At 36.7% G+C, this 22,538-nt stretch overlaps 1 protein-coding gene across 1 annotated transcript in view; it reads left to right on the top strand.

Annotated features, from left to right (window-relative positions):
• The window catches only part of CCDC148 (coiled-coil domain containing 148), a 236,888-nt gene that overhangs the window by 84,652 nt on the left and 129,698 nt on the right, over positions 1-22,538 (top strand). Inside the window, exons 6-11 of the mRNA XM_035726921.1 lie at positions 703-785; positions 991-1,142; positions 2,568-2,663; positions 2,741-2,922; positions 17,992-18,130; positions 20,327-20,533. Coding sequence (XP_035582814.1) covers positions 703-785; positions 991-1,142; positions 2,568-2,663; positions 2,741-2,922; positions 17,992-18,130; positions 20,327-20,533 — 859 coding nt within the window. The remainder of the gene's footprint in view (positions 1-702; positions 786-990; positions 1,143-2,567; positions 2,664-2,740; positions 2,923-17,991; positions 18,131-20,326; positions 20,534-22,538) is intronic.

Raw genomic sequence — 22,538 nt, 5'->3', positions numbered from 1 at the left:
ATTTCTAATATTATATTTTAGCAATCATGATAAATCAAAACTCTTTTCTATGATTTCATTAAATCTGCCATAAGCAAGGGATAGGCTACAATGTTTTTGGATGTCCATTTAGAGCTGGTTATGGTTTTATTCTAAAAATGACTATATCTAAATAATATGATAAAAAGTCATTAAGATGTATTACTTTTATTAATGTATAAAAATAAAACATACTTGTACTCCCATTTCCCTATTTCAGGACCTCATCATCTCTTAACTTTTGAAATAACCTCCTTGTTGGTCCAGGTTTACCTGATCCCCTCCATCTTCATTTTCTGTTTTATTGACCACCTCTCCTTTCAGCCCATCCTCCACTTTGCTGCCTTGCATCTTTGTGAAACACAGATCTGCTTGGCAGGTGAGGTCGGCTTAATTACCCTCAGTGGCTTCCTACTGTCCTAAGCTCTTTCTACACAAAGCAGTGCTAGGATATGTCATGTGTTTGCCTTTGCTCATGCTGTTACATCTGCCTGGAGTGTTCACTTATGCTTCTTTCTATCTCAGTGTCTGGCAAGTGTCCAACCCACGTTAGGAATTTAGTGTATGGTCTGAATAAATGAACAGCTGAATGGGACCACATTAGATTAAATTTCTACTAGTTTTTTAAATCTATATATGTTCACAATTATTTAAAAAGATTGATGGAGATAATGTCTATTTCAGATGTAAAATGGAATCTGAAATTAAATCCTTTCTCAGTGAAGAGAACATTGGAAATGAATGTCTTTCTGACCTTACAAATTTTGGTGAGTTGTTTTCTTTTTTGATCCTATATTTAAAGGGGAGTTTTGTTTTGAAGATAAAAGTGGGCCACTCACTTTAAGTTCTCTTACTATTAACTGCTTGTTTTTTTCTGAAGGAATCCAAAGCAAAATCTGCCCTCTAAGACCTGTTCTTGAAGAAACTTAAAATAATAATGTATTACCTGGATCTAATTTTGTTTCTCTATAGAACAAGAGTTATCAGAACAATGGTACACGTATCTTAAAAATGTGATAAATCCTATTCAGCAGTTGAGAGCAGATCTAAAATACAGACAGCATCACATTTCACAGTATTCATACTCACATATTGTGCTTAACTCAGTGAAAGTACTGGAAGAGGTCAGTATATTACCTTTACTTCTAATAATGTAATATTTCATTTTTGTTCCAACTAGAACAGTTTGACATAAAAAACAAATGTGTGCCTTGTATTTAAATAGAAGTATAGCAAATTCTGTCTCTTCAGTATCTTAAAAATATCCCTGAATCTGTCCAAGCATGCTTATTTCTCTCCTGAAAAGTTACAATGGCCTCATGACTAGTCTCCCTGCACTCACTCTTGCCACTCTTCACAGCACATTTTGGGATTCTGCCTTCGGTGCAGGGAGATCAAGTCATCACCCTGGTAGATCCCCTCAAGGCTCTTGCTGGCCCATAATTCCTTCCTATACATCCTGCTGTCTCTCTTCTTAAACCTCATCTCTTGCCTGACACTCCCCCTTTCTCCTAGAGCTTGTCACACTGAGACTGGCCTCCCATCTATTCCTTATATGTGCCAGACTGCTTCTCATCTCAAGGCCTTTGCATCACCTGTTTTCTCTGTGCCACTGATGGCACTTTTTGCCACTTAGGTCTTAGCTTAAGTGTCCTCTCCCCTGAGAGGCCTCTCCCTGATCATCCACACGAAAGAAGCTACAGTCATTCTCTATTACGTTACCCTGTTTTTATGTCACTTACCTCCTCTTGATAATTGTCTTATCTTTTCTTTTAAAGATTTTCCTTATTTATTTGAGAGAGAGAGAGCATGAGTGGGGCAGGGAGGAGCAGAGGGAGAGGGAGAAGCAGACTTCCCACCGAGCAAGGAGCCCAATGCAGGACTCAATCCCATGAACTGAGCCGAAGGCAGACACTTAACTGACTGAGCCCCCCAGGCATCCCTGGGTATGGGATTTTTAATGCCTTTTAGAAAATATATTATTTATGAAACCAATATAACAATATTACAGAATAACTGAAAAATAGTAAGAAAAATCACCTAAAAGCATACATCTAATGCCATTATGACTGTGGAGCTTATGCTCTAGTCAGGGGAGGTAGTCAATAAACTAATAAAAAAATAGATAAGGGGCGCCTGGGTGGCTCAGTTGGTTAAGCGTCTGCCTTTGCCTCGGGTCATGTTTATGCTCTCTCTCTCTCTGACAAATAAATAAGTAAGTAAGTAAGTAAGCAAGTAAGTAAGTAAGTAAGTAAGTAAGTAAATAAATAAATAAATAAAATCTTAAAAAATTAACCCCATGCCCAGCTGGGGATTGGAGGCAATGCAAAGAAGGGGTGATGGAACCAGAGACAATCTGGTAAGTTCTCTGCCTTAACACAAACAAAATCCAAATGAGGGTGCAGAGTTGCTATGACCCCACTGTACTTCCTAGGCCCATTTTTAGGATATGTTCTGGAAGCCCCCTCTGATAAGCACTGCTTGGCTATGGCATGTCTTGAACCCTTTTCCACAGGTCCTCAAAGAAACCTCTTATCTGTATCCTCTAGATTGACTTCGTGAAGAAACAATTGACTGCTATCTTTGAAAGACTTAGTCTGGAGCAACAGAAAATAGAAAATTATCTTTCAGACTGGAGTATGAAGGTAAGTGTGAGGTGTATAGTAATTTGTTTACCAATTTGTCATTTATGTTAAATAAAACCATCATATTTTTTTTTCAGATACTAGATTATTCTTCAGAAGAAAGAAGTAAACTGCTTAGTGAACTGCCCATGGAATTAGAAACTTTGGAATGCCCATACCCTGATTTGAAATCTTCAATTCTTCATGAGTTCTGTAACTTTACAGAGAAATATAAAAAAAAACTTCAAGACTTTGATCTGCAGTTAGAAGACATATCCAGGTGATAAGATAAAACTACTTGAATTATGTAGGTTTTTGCCACTACGTTTTAATATTTATTATTTTAATTTCATTTATTGTTTTCATAGTTACTATGTGGTTGGAACATAGTCAATCAATAAATGTTTAGATTGACTATTTGTTGAATGAGGGTTCTCTTTCCTCCAAAATCATTTTCCTGAACAATGACTTTAAAGATTTTTACAAGGTTGAAATGTGACGAAAATAACCCCTCACTGAGCTCTTTACTGCATAATTAAGAAACAGTTTTCAAGCGTGAACTTTCAGTAACTATGAAATTTGATTTTAAGGTGTGAAGCTCTTCTTCAGTGGAAATTTATAAATCAGTACTAATAATAATTGATGGCAATGGAAAATGTACCCATGGAATTATGTTGCTTGTAATCCACTGATTTGTCCTACAGTAAACACAAAGTATGTTTTATAAATTTTTAAAAACATGTTAAATTTTTTTTAGAAAATGGACTATTAGATGTATCCTGAGAATGACAAATCCTCTTCTGAATGACAAATACAATATTAGGGGATTTAAAATTCAGTTTTGACAGGGTCATCTTCTGTAGTATAAATTCTGTATTAAAATTAGGCTAATGAACAAAGCCAGAAATGCCACCGTAGGTTAGATCATTAGCTAACCTCATGTGTGTTTTGCACATGAAGTTTCTGAGGAATATTTTATAGGAAAATAGGCCTTTTACTCTATTATATTGACCTGAAAATTTTCTTCAAAGAATATGTATTTTGAAAAAAAGGAAAACTATTGAAGGGACACATTTATAGTAAATTAAAGTAAGCTTTTTACTAAATTTCTTACATTTCTTAATGAATTGCCTATAGATGAAGCTCCTTTATATGAAATTACTAGTGTTAAGAAATAAATAACAACAAGGAAAACCTTAAATCCTACCAAGTAGAGTTCTTTGCTTTAATAGCTTCTTGATCCAACTCTGGTTACAGCTTCTACTTGTCTTCACATACTTGGAGAGGCAATCCTAGGTGAAGTTTGAATCTTTCCTGACCCATTGCTTTTTCTTACATCTCTATGGGGATGGTCATGTGTTCCTCCTAGGCATACACTTTTTGGTCTTCTAAGAGCCCCTTCTCTCCCCACTTCTTTGCCTTCCTTTTTTCCATCCCATCTTGCAATAAAGCTGGGGGGAAAATTAATAATATATCATTTATATGTGCTGATTGATTAATTAATTACACTTTAATTGAGACTCAATCACAATGAAATGTTAACTCAACCATGCCCTTAGGTGAAGTCTCTAATCGTAAAATAAACATCCTCTCTCCCTTCCCCATCCCAACCTTGTTAAAGAGATTTTAGAGCTCATCAAGTAAGGAGAGGGGTTTCTGTTTTTGTTCTTTTGTTTTTCTAGGGGATGCATTATAATCAGGCTGCTTGTGGCTATGAAGAAGGTAAATTTGACTCCTTCCTTTTAAAGCATGTTGACTGCCCTATTTATTACCTTTCCTCTCAGATGTATCTTGTCCCGCTAGGAAATCTGGTTGAGATTGTGGTCTTTCTAGGTTAGTAGCTCCTAAACATGGAAGAGTTTGCCTTAGCAGCCTATAGTGGATCCTTTCCACTAAGACCTATCCTTCACAGCCCATTTTCCTACTTTCCTTTTCATGAGAACTCAGTTTCTGCTCTTCCTTTGTACAAGGCTGTACCACTCAGAAAAAGTTGAGATTCACAGTTCCATTGCCAATACTGAGATTTAGGTAGAGAATAAGATGAACATTTATCACATGCTAAGATTTCTGCATTGGGAAGGCACACTGAGGGAAAAATAGCTTAGGAAAGCCTAGTGGATGAGGTGAAGTTTACTATGGAGTTTAAAGATTGAGTAGGATTAGAATAAGGCAGAAAGGAGGTAGGGAGGACATTCTAAGAAGGGATATTAAATGATTAGACTGTAAACCCCTTGAAGACAAAATAATTTATTAGCAATATTTACTAATATCCTTAGCACCTAGCACATCCTGGCACATAGCAGCTTTCAAATAAATTATTGTTTAGTTGATTTGAATTAAAGGTGAAAACATTGAAGGTGAGAGGGGCAAGGCATGTTATAGGAGCAATAGGAATCCACTTTGGAGGAATATAGGTTCATAAATTCTAGCTTAAGAGTCTGCTTGCCACATGTAATTATCCAAAATAAATTTTATATAATTACTGATATGTTTTACTAGATGAATATTTATTGGGTAATCCTTAACATATAGTGGTTTCTGCTGAGCTCCTTGGTAGGGGGGTAAACAGACAGACTAGACTAGAATATGGCCTTGCCTTTTAGAAGGCTTAGAATGTTTAGGGGAAGCAACATATACACATGTATCCTGCCCAAATAAAAACTATATGCAAACATCAACCGAAGAGATGATTTTATAAATATGCTGGCACTGAATGATGAAGCATCAATAAAAGTGAATTGAGTTTTCAGGAGTAGTCTCTTTGAGGAAAAAGAGAGTAAATGGGCTATTTTCAATAAATATGGAGGTCGTTGGCATCAGCAATCTGTGGCTGGTGGGCAGTAAGTCATATAAATGTACTGTTCTGATTCACACAATGAATTATATGTTTAGCTATAATACTCATTGGACTTAGAGTTTGCCAGTACCTGCCACTATTTTGATATGGCAATTTCCCGTTTTGGTTCTAGTTATGAGGCCTTGTGAGAATCATATAGATTGTGTACATATATGTACACACCTATACAAGCGAGTGGATGCTTGTTTTAAACAGATGTGTAGTGCTGTGACATAAGAAGGTTGAAATATCTGGGGGACATTTTTAAATTATAAAATTTTCATTGGGCTAAAGGCAGTTGACCATGGTTAATCCCTACATTTATTTTAATTCCTTCTATTTTGTCGCAGCTCACTGGTTTGGGTTGGAATGACTCTATCCCCATATCCAAAGGTAGGCTCTGGTGTTAGGGGTGTGTACCAGTCAGTAACCTCATTTTCCCAAGGTGCAGCAACTAGATTTTACCCTGAGTGACATAGGAAGCTATTGGAAGCAGAAGTATGAGAGCAGTGTGAAGTAACAAGAACTAACTTGGGTTTTAGCAGGATCACTTTGGGAGTTGCTGTGTTTAAGATGGAGATAGAGAGGGGCAAGAAAAGATTGAACACTTAGGAGGTTATTTAAGTAACCCAGGTGGGGGGCGCCTGGGTGGCTCAGTTGTTAAGCATCTGCCTTCGGCTCAGGTCATGATCCCAGGTTCAAGGGGATCAAGCCCTGCATTGGGCTCCCTGTTCAGTGGGGAGCCTGCTTCTCCCGCTCCCACTCCCCTGTTTGTGTTCCCTCTCTAGCCGTCTCTCACTCTGTCAAATAAATAAAGATTAAAAAAAAAAAAAAGTAACGCAGGTGGGAGATAATGGTGGCCTGGATCAGGAAGTGGGGATGGTATGAAATAGCCAGCTTTTGAACATATTTTAAAGGTAGAGCCAACAACATCTGCTGACAGAGTTCATAAGATGTGTGAAAAAGAGCAACAAAAGAATAATCCAAAGTTTTTGGGTTGAGCAACTGGAAAGATGGAGTTACCATCAACTGAGATGGGGAAGACTGTAAAAATAGTAGGGTTGGACTTTGTGGAAGACCAGGTGTTCAGGTTTGGACATACTGAGTTTGAGATGCTGTCAGGTATCCAAGTACAGGTTTTGTGAAGGCAGTCAGAAATATGAATGTGGAGTCCGGGAGAGAGATCTGAGCTGGAGATTCATATTTGTGAGTCATTGCCATGAAATCAGGTGTGATCACCAAAATAGTGAGTGAAGAGACAAAGGAGAGAACAAAGATCCCTAGGATCTGCTGGCATTAAATCATCAGCAAAGAGAGGGGTACCAACACTGGATGCTGAGAAAAGGTCTATGAGATGTGAAGAAAACCAAGAAACTGTGTGTCCAAGAAGGCAGGTGGAGAGGGAGTGGTCAGCAGTGTGAGCTGAGGAAGGATGATCACTGAATAAATGCTGCTAAGTCAAATAAAATATGACTGATAATTGAAGATTTGCTCTAGATGATAAACAACTGTTGAGTCATTGGTAACCACTTTCATTGAAAAAGTGGGAACAAACGCCTAAGTGGGTTGGATTTAAGTGAGTGGGAGAAGAGGATTCAAGACAATGAGTATAGACAACTTTTCTGAGAAGTTCTATGTAAAGGAGAGCAAAAAAGTACGGTCAGAGTTTCATGTTGTTGATTTGTCTTTTGTTTTGCTTAAAATGGGGGGAAATATTACTATGTTTGATGCTGATGAGAATAATCCAGTGTTGGGGTTTGGTACACAAGGAGAGGAACAACCAGATAGTTCATCTATTACAGTAACAGGTGGGGATGCACAGTATATGGGGCAGGTACTGAGAAGTGAATAGATATCAGAGTGGAAGTCCATGGAACTCTGGGTAGTAATTCCAAATACAAATGATAAAGAAATTTATGAAAACCTCTCTACTCATCAAAGCAATAAAAAATTTTTTTAAATGCTCAGATTTTTACCTATACAATGGTAAAATATAAAAAAATTATCCAAGGTTGAAATATGGAAGAAATGGGCATTTTTATACATGAATGGTACATAAATTCTTTTGGAAGGCAATCTGGCACTATGTCATCAAAAATCTTTATAAATGTGAGTAATCATTGTTTAGAAATAATCGTAAAGGAAATAATCATAGAAGTGAAATAAATAGTTGGCTTCAAGGATATTCAACATTTTTTTCCTTTCTTTAGTGATAGCAAAATCCTCAAAATGATGAAATAGCCAACAACTTGAAGATTACCTTCATCAATTATGATATATCAACATAATAGAATACCACACTGTTATTAATAATTATATTAAACAATTTTTAATGATACAAATAATTGCAATAAGTTGTTATGCAATTAGAAATTAGGCCACAAAGTAGTGGATTCTCTTTTTTTTTTTTTCTTTTCCCTCAAAGTGTTACGTTTATAAAGCTGCAGAAAAAAGACTGGAAGTTTATCCAAACAATAACAGTAGTTATCCCCAAGAGGTAAAATTATAAGTTAAGTTTGGCATACATGCTTTTTTCTATTTGTAAAGCAAAAACACAAACTTTTAAAATCTAAGTTAAAGAGTGAAGGGGATACTATTGATATTTAATGAGTACCCATTATATGACATGACAGGTACATGCCATTTTAATCCTCAATACAGCCCATTTAAAAAATGACTTTACAGATGAAAAAACTGTAGCTAAGTGGAAAGTGAACAATATAAAGTCTTTTTTCATATAAAGTCTTTGAAATCTGGTCTGCATATTACATTTGCAGCATACCATAATTGGGACTAGCCACATGTTATATTCTGAATAGCCACATGTGGCTTGTGGCTACCTTCTTGGACAGCACGGCTTTAAAGGATGTTGTCTTTTACCCTAACATATTTTTTTCTTTAAATCTGACTGCAGTTGAACCTATTTCTTTATTCAGTATGTGTGAAGCTATTTAGATTCTATTTAGGCTGTATTTCATTAGTAACATGAAGACAAGTTTAATTGCTTGTTTTAGACTCAGATGAGATTGTGGCTTTAATTTCCTAACATTTGTATGAATTAATCATATAGATGAGGCATAATTGTCTGATGCTCCATTTAGCTATGTCAGATCTGAAGCCAATATGCAGCAAAAGCTATAGAGCTATAGAGATAATGAGTAATTTCTACTTCATTGTTTGATAGGCATATTAAATTTTAAATATTGATTCATAATTATTATCCTATTATTTTATAAGATCAGAATCTGAATACTATTTAAAATCTACAATGATTATAACAGTTTTGTCCCTCTGTGTGTACATTGCCAAGGCCTGTAGTTTCACGTTTTTTCAACTAAAGTATTTCAATTTACTTGTTACTTGAAAGTTTTAACTTTCAAGATAACTATTTAGTAGCCTTATATATGTTTCCTTATATATATTTTTTTCTCTTAATACAGAAATAGTTACATTTATTACAGAAAATTTAAAAAAAAATCAAGACAAGCAAAGAGAAGGAAGTAAAAATTAGTCTTAAGTTCCCAACACCAAGAGATATTCTCTGGTAACATTTTATATATTTAAGTTATATGTATGTTGTTTATAAAAATGAAAACATACTCTATACAAACTCATTGTTTTTTCTGTTTATGAATCAAATCCAGTATTATTCATTTTTCCAATCAATGTTTCCTAACCTAGGTCTTAGGTCATTGTATTAAATATTGCTTTACAACAGATTTTTTATTATACACATGAAATTACAATATGTAGTTGTACCGGGTAAATTCAACCCATTCCTGGTTTTGGACAATTATTTAGTACACATTTTGGTATTTGTTTAAAAACCTTGGAGCAAACAACTCTGTTGCTATATTTTGAACCATGATTATTCCCTTAACACAAATTTCTAGAAATGGACTTGCTGAATCAAAGGGATTGGAAAATTCTAACGCTTTTGAGAGTATGGATACATTGCTCTCCAGAAAAGCAGAAACACTTTATACGCCGACCAACAGACTTTCCATTGTTTGGTTCATCTTTTGGATTTCACTGGATTTTGCAATCATGTGTGAATATCACCAGTGTCTTGTTCATACTCTCTTTCTCTCTCTTTTTCAATACTTATTTACATAGCATAGCTCTGTCACTGTCTTTATGTGAAAGTTTTGCCAACAGAACTGGCAAAAAGATGAAAAAGATAAAAGCCAGCATCAGAAACCAGCACTCAAGAAACAGTGAGTGGCCTCATGTAATTTTCTTTAAAATATTTTTAATAAACAAATATTTACATGTGAGGATATTGTTTGATGAATACAAGATAGAAGATAGAGAGGGAAAGGAACAGAATAACTGATATTTGCTTACTTGGTGAAGTTACAAGTTAAAACACTGGGGCCTTAATTACCAGGTGGGATTCTTTTCTGAGGATATAGTCTCAGAAATTTTGGAAAATTTCAGTGCCTGGGGATGTCCAGTCTCAGGTTCTACATTGCTGTTCTGGGCTGGTTGTATGTCAAGGGTGGTTAGTAAGGTGAGAAGTGCTCAGAATTAGGAACATGGTTATTCAAACACTGGCGTGTTCACTTAGTCATGTTGGTTACATGATCCACTTGAGCAACACCCTGAAAATGAGCAACTCTCATTTTCTCTGGACATATTCCAACATGGTTTGTCCAACCTGACTTTGCAATTTATATTTGTTAGAGAGAGGTCATAGTTGTAGACTATGATTTATTTTTTGTCTTACATATTTAATAATTTTCTCTTAAAATAAATACATCATTGAAAATACTTAATTACTTTATGAGTCTTGAACTAAAAGCCATATTTAACAGTTGTTCAACCTACTTTGTGTTTGTTGTGGGAATAAAGTGTATTTTAAGTTCTTTTGGCTATAGTGGGATGCATTTTATCAAGGGAGAAAAATGGATGTATTTTCTGTAGGATACCCTAAAAGCTAGTCTTAGAGTTTGCCTTGCTTGATTAATAATTCAGCTTGTATACTTGCTTGGATGTTATGTTTATTTAAATGTATCTGTGAAGATATATCTAAAAATAGTGGCTATAAGTTTCTAAGTTCAACCATCTTATTGTTAGTATCACTGCAGTCCACACCTGCCTTCTTGATATAATTGTTTCAGCTAGAAACTACACAGTGTAGAGGTGTTTGAAGCTACATTTTTTAATGCTTTTGGAGACTGAAAAATCTAGGTGTTATAGGATGAAGGAGTAAGAGTCATTTATGAGAGGTTTCTGTTCTTTGCTGGGTGTGAAATCAAATTAATCTTGAGTAAATCAGATTGGAGAAAATGGAAACATAGCAGCTTGACAGATTTGTGTCCAGGACAACTGACATATGTTATTTTTAACCTGGATAATACAGGATAGAGTTTATTATTAAAATAATAAAATATGTGTACCTGTAAGCAAAGACAAGATTAAAATTACTATGGACAGGGTTGCCAAATTTGACAAGAGAGGAATTATAATGCCTATTTTATATATCAAATCAATTGCTCATAACAAGGTTTTCCTACTCCTTGAACCTTGAGGTCCAATCTTTTGAGGAAACCATATCATTAGAACTGAGACTATGGAGAACCAGTAATGTAAGAAATTATAATCACCATGCTCAGGCTTATGTCTATCTGCCATATTAGTGCCTATACAAGAACATAAAGTTGAATATTGATAATGTCTAAAAAATAATAAGCTGAGAAAGAGAACCATCAGTCTTCTAATCCACTCTTATAATTTCTTAATGACTATTGATAGTTGATTTGAGGTGATATTATAGCATTTTTATGTGGCATTTAAAATTTCAAAAGCCTGAGGCACCTGCCTGGCTCTTGAGCATGAGACTGTTGATCTTAGGATTGTGAGTTCAAGCCCCACTTTGGATGTGGAGCATACTTTATAAATACATACATACATACATACATACATACATACATACATAAATAAAACAAATAAAATTTCGGGTGCCTGAGTGGCTCAGTCATTAGGCGTCTGCCTTCCGCTTGGGTCATGATCCCAGAGTCTTGGGATGGAGTCCCACATCAGGCTCCCTGCTCAGCAGGGAGTCTGCTTCTCCCTCTGCCCTTCATCCTGCTTATGCTCTCTCTCGCTTGCTCTCTCTCTTTCAAATAAATAAATAAAATATTAAAAAAAATAAAATCTCAAAAGCCCTCAATGGTTAATTAAATTTTTCCTCATGCCATTCCAAAGAAGTAGGCCAGTTTTATTATTCTTGTTTTTGAACCTGGAAAACTGAATCATAATGTCTATATAAGTAACTTTATTCACTTTAACTTTATTGCACTTAAAAATGTTCTTGTTTCTCCAAAATGAAAAATAAAATGGTACATGGAGGCAAGTTCTGGCTCAGTAGGATTTAAAAAAATAGAGCATACAGTGTGTTTGTAGATGATCTTGTCTTTATTGATTCTATACATTTGAGTTTGAGCTGGTTTTGCTTAGTTCTGGGTCTTTGTCTTAAAAATGGCCCTTGATGTTGAACACTTGTCAGTTGCCAATCATCTGAGGAATCTTAGTGTAGATGGTGGTCTCTGGACACATTTTATCTGCATCTCTGTAATCTCTACATCCTTCATAGCACTTTCCTTCCAAAGCAATATTAGGATGCCATATTTTAAAAAGTTATTTTTCTTTCCTCCAGTTAGCTATCAAATATGCTATCTTAGGCTGTAAGTAAGAGAATCCCAACCCAAGTCAATGTCACTTGAACAATAGGTGATTTCTTTTCTTATTTCCTATAAAGTGCAGAAGTAGAGAAATCTAAGCACAGTGAAGTCTGGTTTTCTGCATTCTCTTGCCCTGCCTTCCTGCAAGGTAGATGACTTCCTACAGCAGTTCCCACCATAAAACTCCGGGGCAGAAAAGAACCTTTTCTTCCTTGTAAGCTAGGAAACCTTTGCCTTAGAAGACTTCTCACATTTCATTGGCCAGAATTGAGTCTTTTGTCTGTGCTTATTCCAAACACTGGCCAGAAGAACAGGAAGCTTGTGAATGGATGTTTGTAAAGGGCTTAAAATCAATCAAGATCCTCTCTCAGGGCTGGGAATGGTGCTCACCTTCCCTGGAGTGGAGGCCCTATGAAGGAAGGTAGATCTTGAATAAAATTAGAATTCTGATGGGCAGAAGCAGGAGTAGGGGCAATGTTTGTTACGATTACCTTTTCCTTACACTTCTTATGATGAATATAATTATTTAAAACCTAGCACATGGAGTGGTTGAGCCATTATGTTTTACTTTTAACAGGCTGTTTTATCTTGATCATATGATTTCAAAACTTCCACTAGGAATTATATTGCCTCTTAAAACTGTATAGATGGAGGTAGGGACAAAGGATGGTTTAGGAGTCTTGCCATTATCCCAGCTACTCCACTTCTAAAAAATACACATTCTGAGTAAAAAATCAAGCTTTCTATGACAACTCCTCCTCCTCAAAAAAACCTAAGAAAAAAACAGTGTACTTTCTATGTCAACAGCAATTGCAGCTTCCAGATAAATCACTTAACCTCCTTTTCTGGCCAGATTCATGCCTCTAAACCATTCTATAAGAAATTCTGGGGTCATCAATTTTAGAACCCTACCATATTTTCACTTTCTTGTTACCCCTCTGTGGCTTTGGATGCTGATGCAAGTTCTGGCTTTTTCCTACAGGCTGTTTTGTTGTTGATTCTTTAATTCAGTGGATTTTGGCCATACTTCTATACTTGATCTTAGCCAAAAGGCTGAAAAGCAATGGCCATACTTCTGAGAGCCTACCTTATTCTAGCCATCAGCTCCCACCTAAGTAGGCAGACTGGGCAGAGCCTAGGGAACCTGGAGGTGAGAACTGCTAAGTGAGAATGGATCTCGTGGAAAGACAATGTACTTACCCAAACAAAATCCAAGGAGAAGATTCTGTTGGTCAGAAATAAGTCTAAGGCTAGGAAGCCCCCTGTAAACCAGGCTGAAAAAGCAAAGATAGATTTATATTTGGGTAATGGGAGTGGGGTGGGGTGGTAGTTGGGTGGGGAGACAGTTTCAGGAACCAGGCTGATTAGATTCAGTGTTTGGGTCTGATTTGGAAAGATCACATTAAAAAGTAGAGTCAAGTTGTATTTCCTAGAGGTTCAGACCTAATGCAGCCAAACAAGCCGATTACATCAGAGCTATCTTTTATTCATATTAATCCACCAGTGGTTCATTGCAATCCTGCTTTTAGTGGAGAGAAGCACCAGGTGTCTCCTGCCACTGTTACAGTAGAAGAGTTAAAAGAGTTTTTCTTTAGGCCAGATTCACTATGGCCAGTTGCCAATCTCGAGCTAGCTGTTAGATGTATCAGGCAACTTCAGGAGCTACGACCTTTTTGCTGGAAAATTCCCTTCACTCTGAGAAAATTATAAAACAACTTTCAGCCATTTGTGAACACAACGTTTAGTTTCATAGACTTGTCTCTGCTGCTAAAGTACTTGTCACCCTTAGGTACCTTGTTTGCCACAGTTGCTTGCCTCTCTGCCTCTCCCCCACCACAAATGTATGTTGAGGTTATGGAGCCAGAACCTGAAGGAAGTGACTTAAGCATGACTAAGAAGAAAATTGGTGGCTAAGTTAATTGTGAGTCAGTTTAGGATTTTTGGAATGATTCAAACAAGTAGAATTAGGGAGACAATCAGCCTTGGTGTAGTTAGATTCTCACAGCTGTTGTCCTCCTTTTCTGAATTACCTATTTTGTCTCATCCTGGGATATCATGATAAAATATCATGTGACTTCATTATGGGGTGGGGATGGTAGGTGGAGACTGAATGGTAGGTATCTCACACTTCTGTAGTCTGGAATTTCCTGAAGTGTTAGAAGTGCCCAATAAACTTGGAAACTGTAAAATCTTTGTGTGCTATTATAAAGATGAAAATTATGAAACATTTTAAATTAGAAAATTTGGATGGACAAAAAGAATAGAAATTGCACAGACCTGCCAAAGATTTTTTTTCTCTAAAGATAATTTAAAAATTGCAAAAGTTTAGGATAATTTTAAAGCCTTCTTTAAATTTTTTAAAATTATGGAGTCACTTTTCAAATTCAGAAAGTAGGTACGTGATCAGAAGAGTTTTCAATAGCTGTATAATTTAGCTACTTCTGTCATTGGAATCACCAGCAAAGCAATTAAATTAAGCAGGAACTTTGGAAGGTAAAAGTTAACCTTAGGGGTGCCTAGGTGGCTCAGTTTGTTAAGCGACTGCCTTTGGCTCAGGTCATGATCCCAGGGTCTTGGGATCAAGCCCGTCGGGCTCCCTGCTCAGCAGGGAGCCTGCTTCTCCCTCTCCCTCTTCCTGCCGCTCCCCCTGCTTGTGCTCTCTCTCTATCTCTCTGTCAAATAAATAAATAAAATCTTTTAAAAAATTAAAAAATAAAATAAAAGCTAACCTTAGTTATTTTATATAGCTTAGCTATTTTACATAGGTTTTTCTGTACAATGAAAAGATATTTGATTAGGAAAGATAAATGTCCAGATTGGAATTTAGAAATGCAGATTCATTAAATTTGATTTTATTTTAGAGGCTAAGTAGGAAACAGCTACTTTGTTATTGTGAAGAAGCTATTATGTTTAAATATTCCTCTTAGATTTTTACTATCCAGAAGACTCAGTATATATATATATGATGGTGGGAGATTTCTCCCTCACAAAGAGCATCCTAATGGAGATGTATGACTGTGCCATTGCTATTGCTGATGTGAATATTTGCCTCAAAATTTAAGCCTGTGGCTCTAGAAACTGCTATAAATACTCTAAAATAATAATATTGTATTTATGTATTATTTTAAGGTATTTTTTTGTTTTTATTCTATGTATACTAGAAAAATGACTTATAATTTGCATAATTGTGGTAATTGGCTAAAGCTGTTGAAATGTGAGGTTTCTAAAGTCAATAAGAAGAGCAAAATGGATGTGATCGTTTGTGGCATTCTTGGTTTGAAATAGTTTTGATGTAATATTATCATTTCATATGTTTAAATGGTTTTAATGTTGTCACTATAATGGCACCTAATTAATACATTCACACAATACGTAAAAATGCACTCAGTGCCACAAATTCTCCTGCTGCTACATTTATTTATAGCAATGTACACTGCTTAATGTGTGCTTTTATTTGAAAAGCATTTTTATACATGTTGCCATTTGCACTTCCTCTTTGAGTGTAGCCGAAATCTTGCACCACCATTCAGTATGAGAGATCATCAAAGCAATTAGCTTAGAAGTACTCCATTTACCAAAGGATTAAAACTATTTTTGAAAATTATGGGTAAGATGGTTTAGAGATTATCTTAGGTCAGCTTCTGTAGAAGCAAAGCTGAGACAGGAATTGTAAGAACAAGTGATTTGTTGGGCAACGCTCTCAGGAGAAGGATGTTAAGGGAAGAAAGAAAGAGGAGGGGAAAATGGCTCTGCATGGAGGTGATCTCAGTGGAAATGGGTTGCCGTTTGCCCCCACAGTGAAACTCTAGAGCATGAATGGTATCGCAGAGTTGGTTCCATCATGAGGCAAGTGGGTTGGCCTTCTGTTCCCCCATGTCAGCCAAACATTGGTTGCAGCTGCCCTCAAAAACGGGTAGGACAGAAGCCTCCTGGGTGAGGCAGTTCCCATTCGGTCCGGGGCAATTCTCCAGAGAAGGGAGGTGCATCTGTGTATTATCAGCATCTTGGTGATGGGACTTCTAGCTAATAAGGGAGATCTGGCATGGTACCAACAGCATCCACTGAATAGATGAATGGCAACTTAAAAAAAATGGACAATTTATTGGACCTCAATTCTGTTACTTTCCCCTCCTCAGCACACACCTGGCCACATATATCCACATTTGTAATCAAATAAAGGTGGAAAGTCAAACCATGTTCAAGTCCCTTTGATTAGAGAAATAGTTTAAAAGCATAAATGAAGACATGGACCTCAGGTCTATTCTTTTTTGTTACTTGTGGTGTAGTAATAGAGAATTTAAGTGGCTAACTCTGCTATTAAAATGCATTTTTGTTATCGTGAACAAAAATGAGTTCGAGAGAGGACCTTAGGTATTATACATGAAGACTTGAGGGTGTTTTTAATGACAAGTACACTCAGGCAAATGTTTCCACAGGCTTAATACCCCTATATGAAATGCTTTGTTGGCAGAAGTCTTTGACTGTCTATACATTCATAACTGATTCAGACAGAAGCAATACACTCATTGTATTCAATGAATGAATTCATCTCAAATATTTCTCTGCAATAGATTATTATGTCATACAGAAGAACTGTGGAGTATGCTTCTTCCTGGTAGAACACCTTCAACCCTCTTTTTCTTCCCATTATAGAGCTGTTAGTGAAGATTATCTTCTTTGAAAGATAATTTTTTCTTTCTTGCTACTTACCAGAATAATGAAATGCTATACAAAAACTAGGTGAACTTGTATGAGGACAGTGGAATTCCCATTAGTATCACTGATTTAGAGAGGCTTTTATTCTATTTTAAATTGTCAAATATTTTTCAAGGGCATAGAAGACATATTATGAAAAATTCTTTGACTTGCACAATTAACTTTAAAGTAAAAGATCATTGATATAGTAGAAATAAACAATAGCAAGTCTCCATCTTGGATGAAAAAAATACTTGTTGCTAATAATATTCGCTCTGATTGCATCTGTATTTGATTATTCCAATTTGTTAAACAAGAATAACAATATGCAAATAAACCCAGAATAATAAAGAGACATTAATTCAGTTTAGAGTTCAAGCTGATATTGCAGCCTTTCCACTCTGCATAGGGCTTTGCTAATATCTTACATAGAACACAAACTAGGCCAGTGCCTAGGAGTGTCCTGAAATGAAAAAGACATTTTGGAGCAGGGTGGACATGTTATTAGGTAGGGCCTTGAAGAGAGCTCCTATTTACAAATGATTTCTTCAGTGATCTGAAATTTAATGCCATTGATAATCTTCTTACTAACATTATCTAGTCTAAATCCCACAAAGCGAGAAGATGAGAGGGTAAAGTAAATGATAATTTTAGGCTTGTTTTAAAGTGAAACCTTAAGTAAGTGCTTTCCTCAGTCCTTAATTTCCTCTGTGTAATTGTTCATTTAATTGTCTACATTTGTGTTTTCCTCCAGGAATAAAAATTCCTTTTTAGTCTGTATGTCTTAATGATTTCTTTCCCAGTGTTTATTTCATTCATTGGTTGTGATTTTTTAAATATTCTTATAGGGAAGATAGAATAAATATTTTAAAAATATTATGTCACTTGGCAAACTTCTTGAAATTATGCCTGGAACTCGTGGCAAGACCAATAAAGGATTAAAGAACCCATTGTATTAGAATTTAGAACCTTTTCTATAGCAGACATATAATTTGGCTAATGTATTTTAAAAAACCAACCCCAGACTTCATTTTATGTAATCAGTACCATTTGCTAATAGCTTGAGCAGTTTGAGTTCCCTCAAACTCCCTGATTGCTTAACAATGTGTTGTGACACTTTTATTGCTTCCAGAAACTTCCAGTTAAGTGAAGAAGACCACTGGATTTACCAGGCTGTTTTGGATCAGTATCCTGGAGATCTCTGTGGCAGAAGAACTCTGTATCTGAACATGTTACAAAGATATTTTCCTCACAAATCCAGGCATGATTTGGTGAGTCCTGGACCCTATATAACAGCATGTTAAATTGCTTTAGTGGTCAATAATTACTAGGCAAAATTTATATTTTTAGGATGGTGCTCTAAAAATTATTTTTTTCCTACACTCTAGTAAATAATAGGATCATAGGTTGAAAGTCTCTAATTTTTCAAGTCATATGGTCCATAAGAAGGTGGAGAACCACTCAAGCAACATTTATTCTTCTATGCTTACTTGCCCCAGAGATCTTTACTGTGACTTCCTGGGTTGCTCTGCCAGTATTTGACCTCTGGGTGTCTGGGCATTCACCTGCCCGCCCTCAGAGGTTCTAAAGTCTCTAGCTCTTGCCTGCAAGTGGGGTGCCTGTTCATCTATCTGCAGAGCCTGCCACACCCAGCCCTTCTAGTCATGGGGAAGCCAGCACTTGCCATGGGGGCTGGTGCCTACCTATATCATCCCCACAACAACAACTCCACTTGATCCCCCTAGATGGGTCTGAAACACAAATGCCCCAAATTAGAACTCAGAGTCATGACTGAAATTTCCCTGAGAAGGACCTGGGAAACTATTGTTTCACTCTTTAGTTCGTAAGGCCAAAAAGACAAGAAAACAGAAGTTACCATGTCACCAATTAACTTTACAATGACTCACCTTAAAACATATATGTAGACAAACACATGTGAACTCTTAACTTTAAATGGGACAGGCTATAAAATATCATCATATACTCTGCATTTTTGTAATTATTTTAAATTAAGCAAGTAACCAACAATACCGACGTGTATAGAATTTACCTTATGTCCATCATGTGTAAACTCCTATAACACGCATAACAGTGGATGAAAGAGTACTATTTTTATTCTGTTTTACAGATAAAGAAACTGAAGCAAAGGTCACACATCTAGTATGACCATCCTCTCTTATCCCCCAGTCCCCCACCCAACAATTACTTGTTTTAATTTTGATCTTTATTTTATAGCAGATACCTGTTATGTAAAAAACATGCTATATAATAAATAATGTGCTCTAGATTTTTTAAGTTTTAATTTATTAAATTAGATCTTTCTTTTTATTCCCTGTTGATTCTCTTTGTTTCTGTGACCAGCTATCAATTTTAATTTTGTAATTTTTTGTATTTACCTATTAACATGATAAAGATTTTTATACTCACTTCTTATATTGGGTTGATTAGTATGCATTTCTGCATGGCATATGCTTCCTTTCTTAGTGTTTGACAGATTTTAAGTATATTTTTGGCTTTTGGGGAACAAAGCTCAGAAGTTTCCAGAACATATTTTAGTAGCTGATATTTGGTTTCATTGAATCCATAGCCTGTTTCATCATGTACCTAATTAACCATACCTAGACTATTATTTTAGGACAACCTTATCCTGCTTGCTAGATTCTTTTCTTACCACTTAGGGGTTAAATAAGGTATCAAATTCAGAGATGTGGTCTATACTGGCAAGATAAAGAATTATGTAGGTCACTGGCTCTCAATTTCAGGAGACACAAGTTTATATAAGGAGCATTTCAGAATCACCTGAAAAGATTTTTCAAATGACTCAGGCAATCTCCATTCCTGTTCTTCCCCTCAAGACTCTGAGATCTCTTGTGGTTGGGATTCACTGCCAACAGGAACTACCAGTACCCATGTGAGAATATCATGTCCATCAGGACAATAGGATGGGAAGAACTAATATCACTGCTGTAATTCCTTCAAGTTTAGACATCCTAACAACTGAATATTTCAGTAACCAAGGACAAACTGAGTTTTGGGGATTATGATAGCAATTTATGTTTATTAGCATGTATCTAAGTGAAGCACTTGAAGTAATTGTTAAAATACCCAAACTAATTTAAAGATGGAGTACCTTTGAAATTATATACAGGGGTAGTAATTCTTTCTGTGAATAGATTCACTGCCGTGTATACATGGAAGGTGTTTTAGGGCCACCTAATCAGACTCCATCCCATAGAGGAAACTAAGGACTTAGAAATATTAAACAACTGGTCCTTAGTCACTGGTTAGCCACAGGCTCGGAACTCTGGGACTGGTACCTGGTCCTGGTTGCTGCATTCACTATTAAGCTGTTTGTCCCCAGTTTTTCAAAATTATTGGTTATAATTCATTTTATTCGTTTTTGTAACAACGCCATAAAGTATAGGCTCAGTTTCATAATAAGTGTTTGCCATCTGTTATCTTTTCAGGTGGAACATGAGAAATATTGTGATCAATATCACTTTGCTAGGGAGCAGCGAAGGATCCTGATATCAAATTGGAATAAGAACAGGAGAGACTTTATCCAGAAGGCTGTGCTGACCCTTGCCGAGGCCTGTGCAGCACACGCAATGGAGGACACGTTGGCTAAGGACAGGAGAAAGCAACAGGAACTGTGTGCTCATCTGAAAGCCAAGGTGAGATGCTCTGCTGACGGTGTTTCAGGATTTTCCCTGGCATTCATTTAAGAACCCAAACCCAACCTAAAGTTCAGTTTCTCTAAAAATTTTATTTTGGATAAAATTGTTAGTTTGAACCATATGAAATCGCAATTGTTTTAGATCAACAGTAGTCAACAATCAACAATTTCATATGGTTCAAGTTTATGTCTGTTTAAGACAGGTCAATGTTGAAGTCTGGATTGAGCGATAGCCAACACAAACTACAAATACCGCACACCAGAGAAAGGTGCTGGATGAAAATGCAGAATGTAATGATAGAGTAAAGCCTGATGGCTTTATCTGGCTCAAACACTCTTGGACCTCTCATTCACATTAAAGATGTAAAAAAAGGTAAAATTCCAAAGAGGAGGGAGGATTTGTGAAGAGATATGTTGGGGAGAGCTTGATGGGCAAAGTGAAAGGTGGAGTGGATGGAGTGTTCCTCTTCCTCAGACCCAGTGAGGGGGCCCCCATAACCTTGGAGGGGGTTAGTGGGGAACCCCTGCTGTTGGAGCTTGAGGATTGGTGTCTGATGGTCACAGGGAACTAGAGGAGCTGCCTCCATGGCAGAACTGAAAACAGAGATGGCTGCTGTGTTGGGAATAATCGCATTCCCCAGACTGGTCACTGGTGCATGCGTCCTGGAGGTCCCATGTGGATATAGCCTCCCTTGGAGTGTTGGCTGGACCATTAAACAAATTGTATTGAGGTACAGCATATCTACAGTAAAGTATACAAATCTTTATTTTTATTATTTTTTAAAAGATTTTATTTATTTATTTGACAGAGAGAGAGAGAATGAGATCACAAGCAGGGAGAGCAGCAGGCAGAGGGAGAAGCAGGCTCCCCACTGAGCAGGGAGCCTGATTCGGGGCTCAATCCCAGGACCCTGAGATCTTGACCTGAGCTGAAGGCAGATGCTTAGCTGACTGAGCCACCCAGGCACCCCTACAAATCTTTACTTATTGATAAATGACATGGTAGGAGAATGATGGCACAACAAGAAGTTTTATTTTATTGGTAGGAAAAAAAATAACCTGCAATTAATAGTTATACCACAGCAATTAACAGCATATAAAAAGAAATGTCTCTTTTAAAACATTAGAGGAAAAATGCCTGCTTTGCATTTTTTTAAACAAAAAGATATTATATTGGGCATTGCATAAGCTTGGGACCTAGAAGGAATAGAAATTGCATCAAGCCTGAACTACCTATGGTGGGCTACAGAGCTAATGCACATTTCATGAATTTCAAGCAGAGTCCCCACTGAGTACAGAGCCCGGATGGGCTGAGGGGCTCCATCTCACGACCTTGAGATCACAACCTGAGGCAAAACCAAGAGCTGGCCACGCATGTAGGGCTTTTTTTATTTCTTAGACCCGTGTAACATAAGAATATTCCTCTGCTCACCTCCCTGACCCTGATCTTTTTTATGAGCTTTCTGTGGAGAAAAGCCTATAAGGGGGTGTAAATTCCCCTCTGTTGTAACTTTCACGGGTTCTATACTCTCTGCTCTATGACAACAGCAAATTATAAAAATTTAACTATTGACTCATTACAGAGTATTAGCTACAATCTTCTTCCCCACTTATATGGTGGCCTTGTCTTTTCCAGGTGCTCTTTCTCAAGTAAGCTAGTTCCCGTATTGCCTCTCTGCTTGGAAACATCTGCCTTTCTTTAAATCTCAGGCTTATTTGCCCTGTGGCCTCAGTCCTCTGATGGGTTTGAGAAAAGTTCTGATATAGCTTTTCCTTGTGCTTAATTTGGGAGGCGACATTCTTTCCAGCTTCTTACATTCTAAATGGAACCTGGAAGGTCCTCATGAAATATTATTTAACAATCTTGTATGTGCCCTGCTTAAGAAATCATTGCCTAGTAGCACAGGGTCATTTTCAAAGGCAGCCTGTCTGAGGTTTTCTTCCCAATAGGACTCCTGCTAATGGGGAGGGGGCCCCCAAAAAAGTGGGGTGGAATAGCACTA

The sequence above is a fragment of the Zalophus californianus genome, chromosome 3 (genome assembly GCF_009762305.2).
Source record: "Zalophus californianus isolate mZalCal1 chromosome 3, mZalCal1.pri.v2, whole genome shotgun sequence".
NCBI lineage: Eukaryota > Metazoa > Chordata > Mammalia > Carnivora > Otariidae > Zalophus > Zalophus californianus.
The sequence above is the reverse complement of the archived record's forward strand: the minus strand, read 5'-3'. Positions and strand labels throughout refer to the sequence as shown.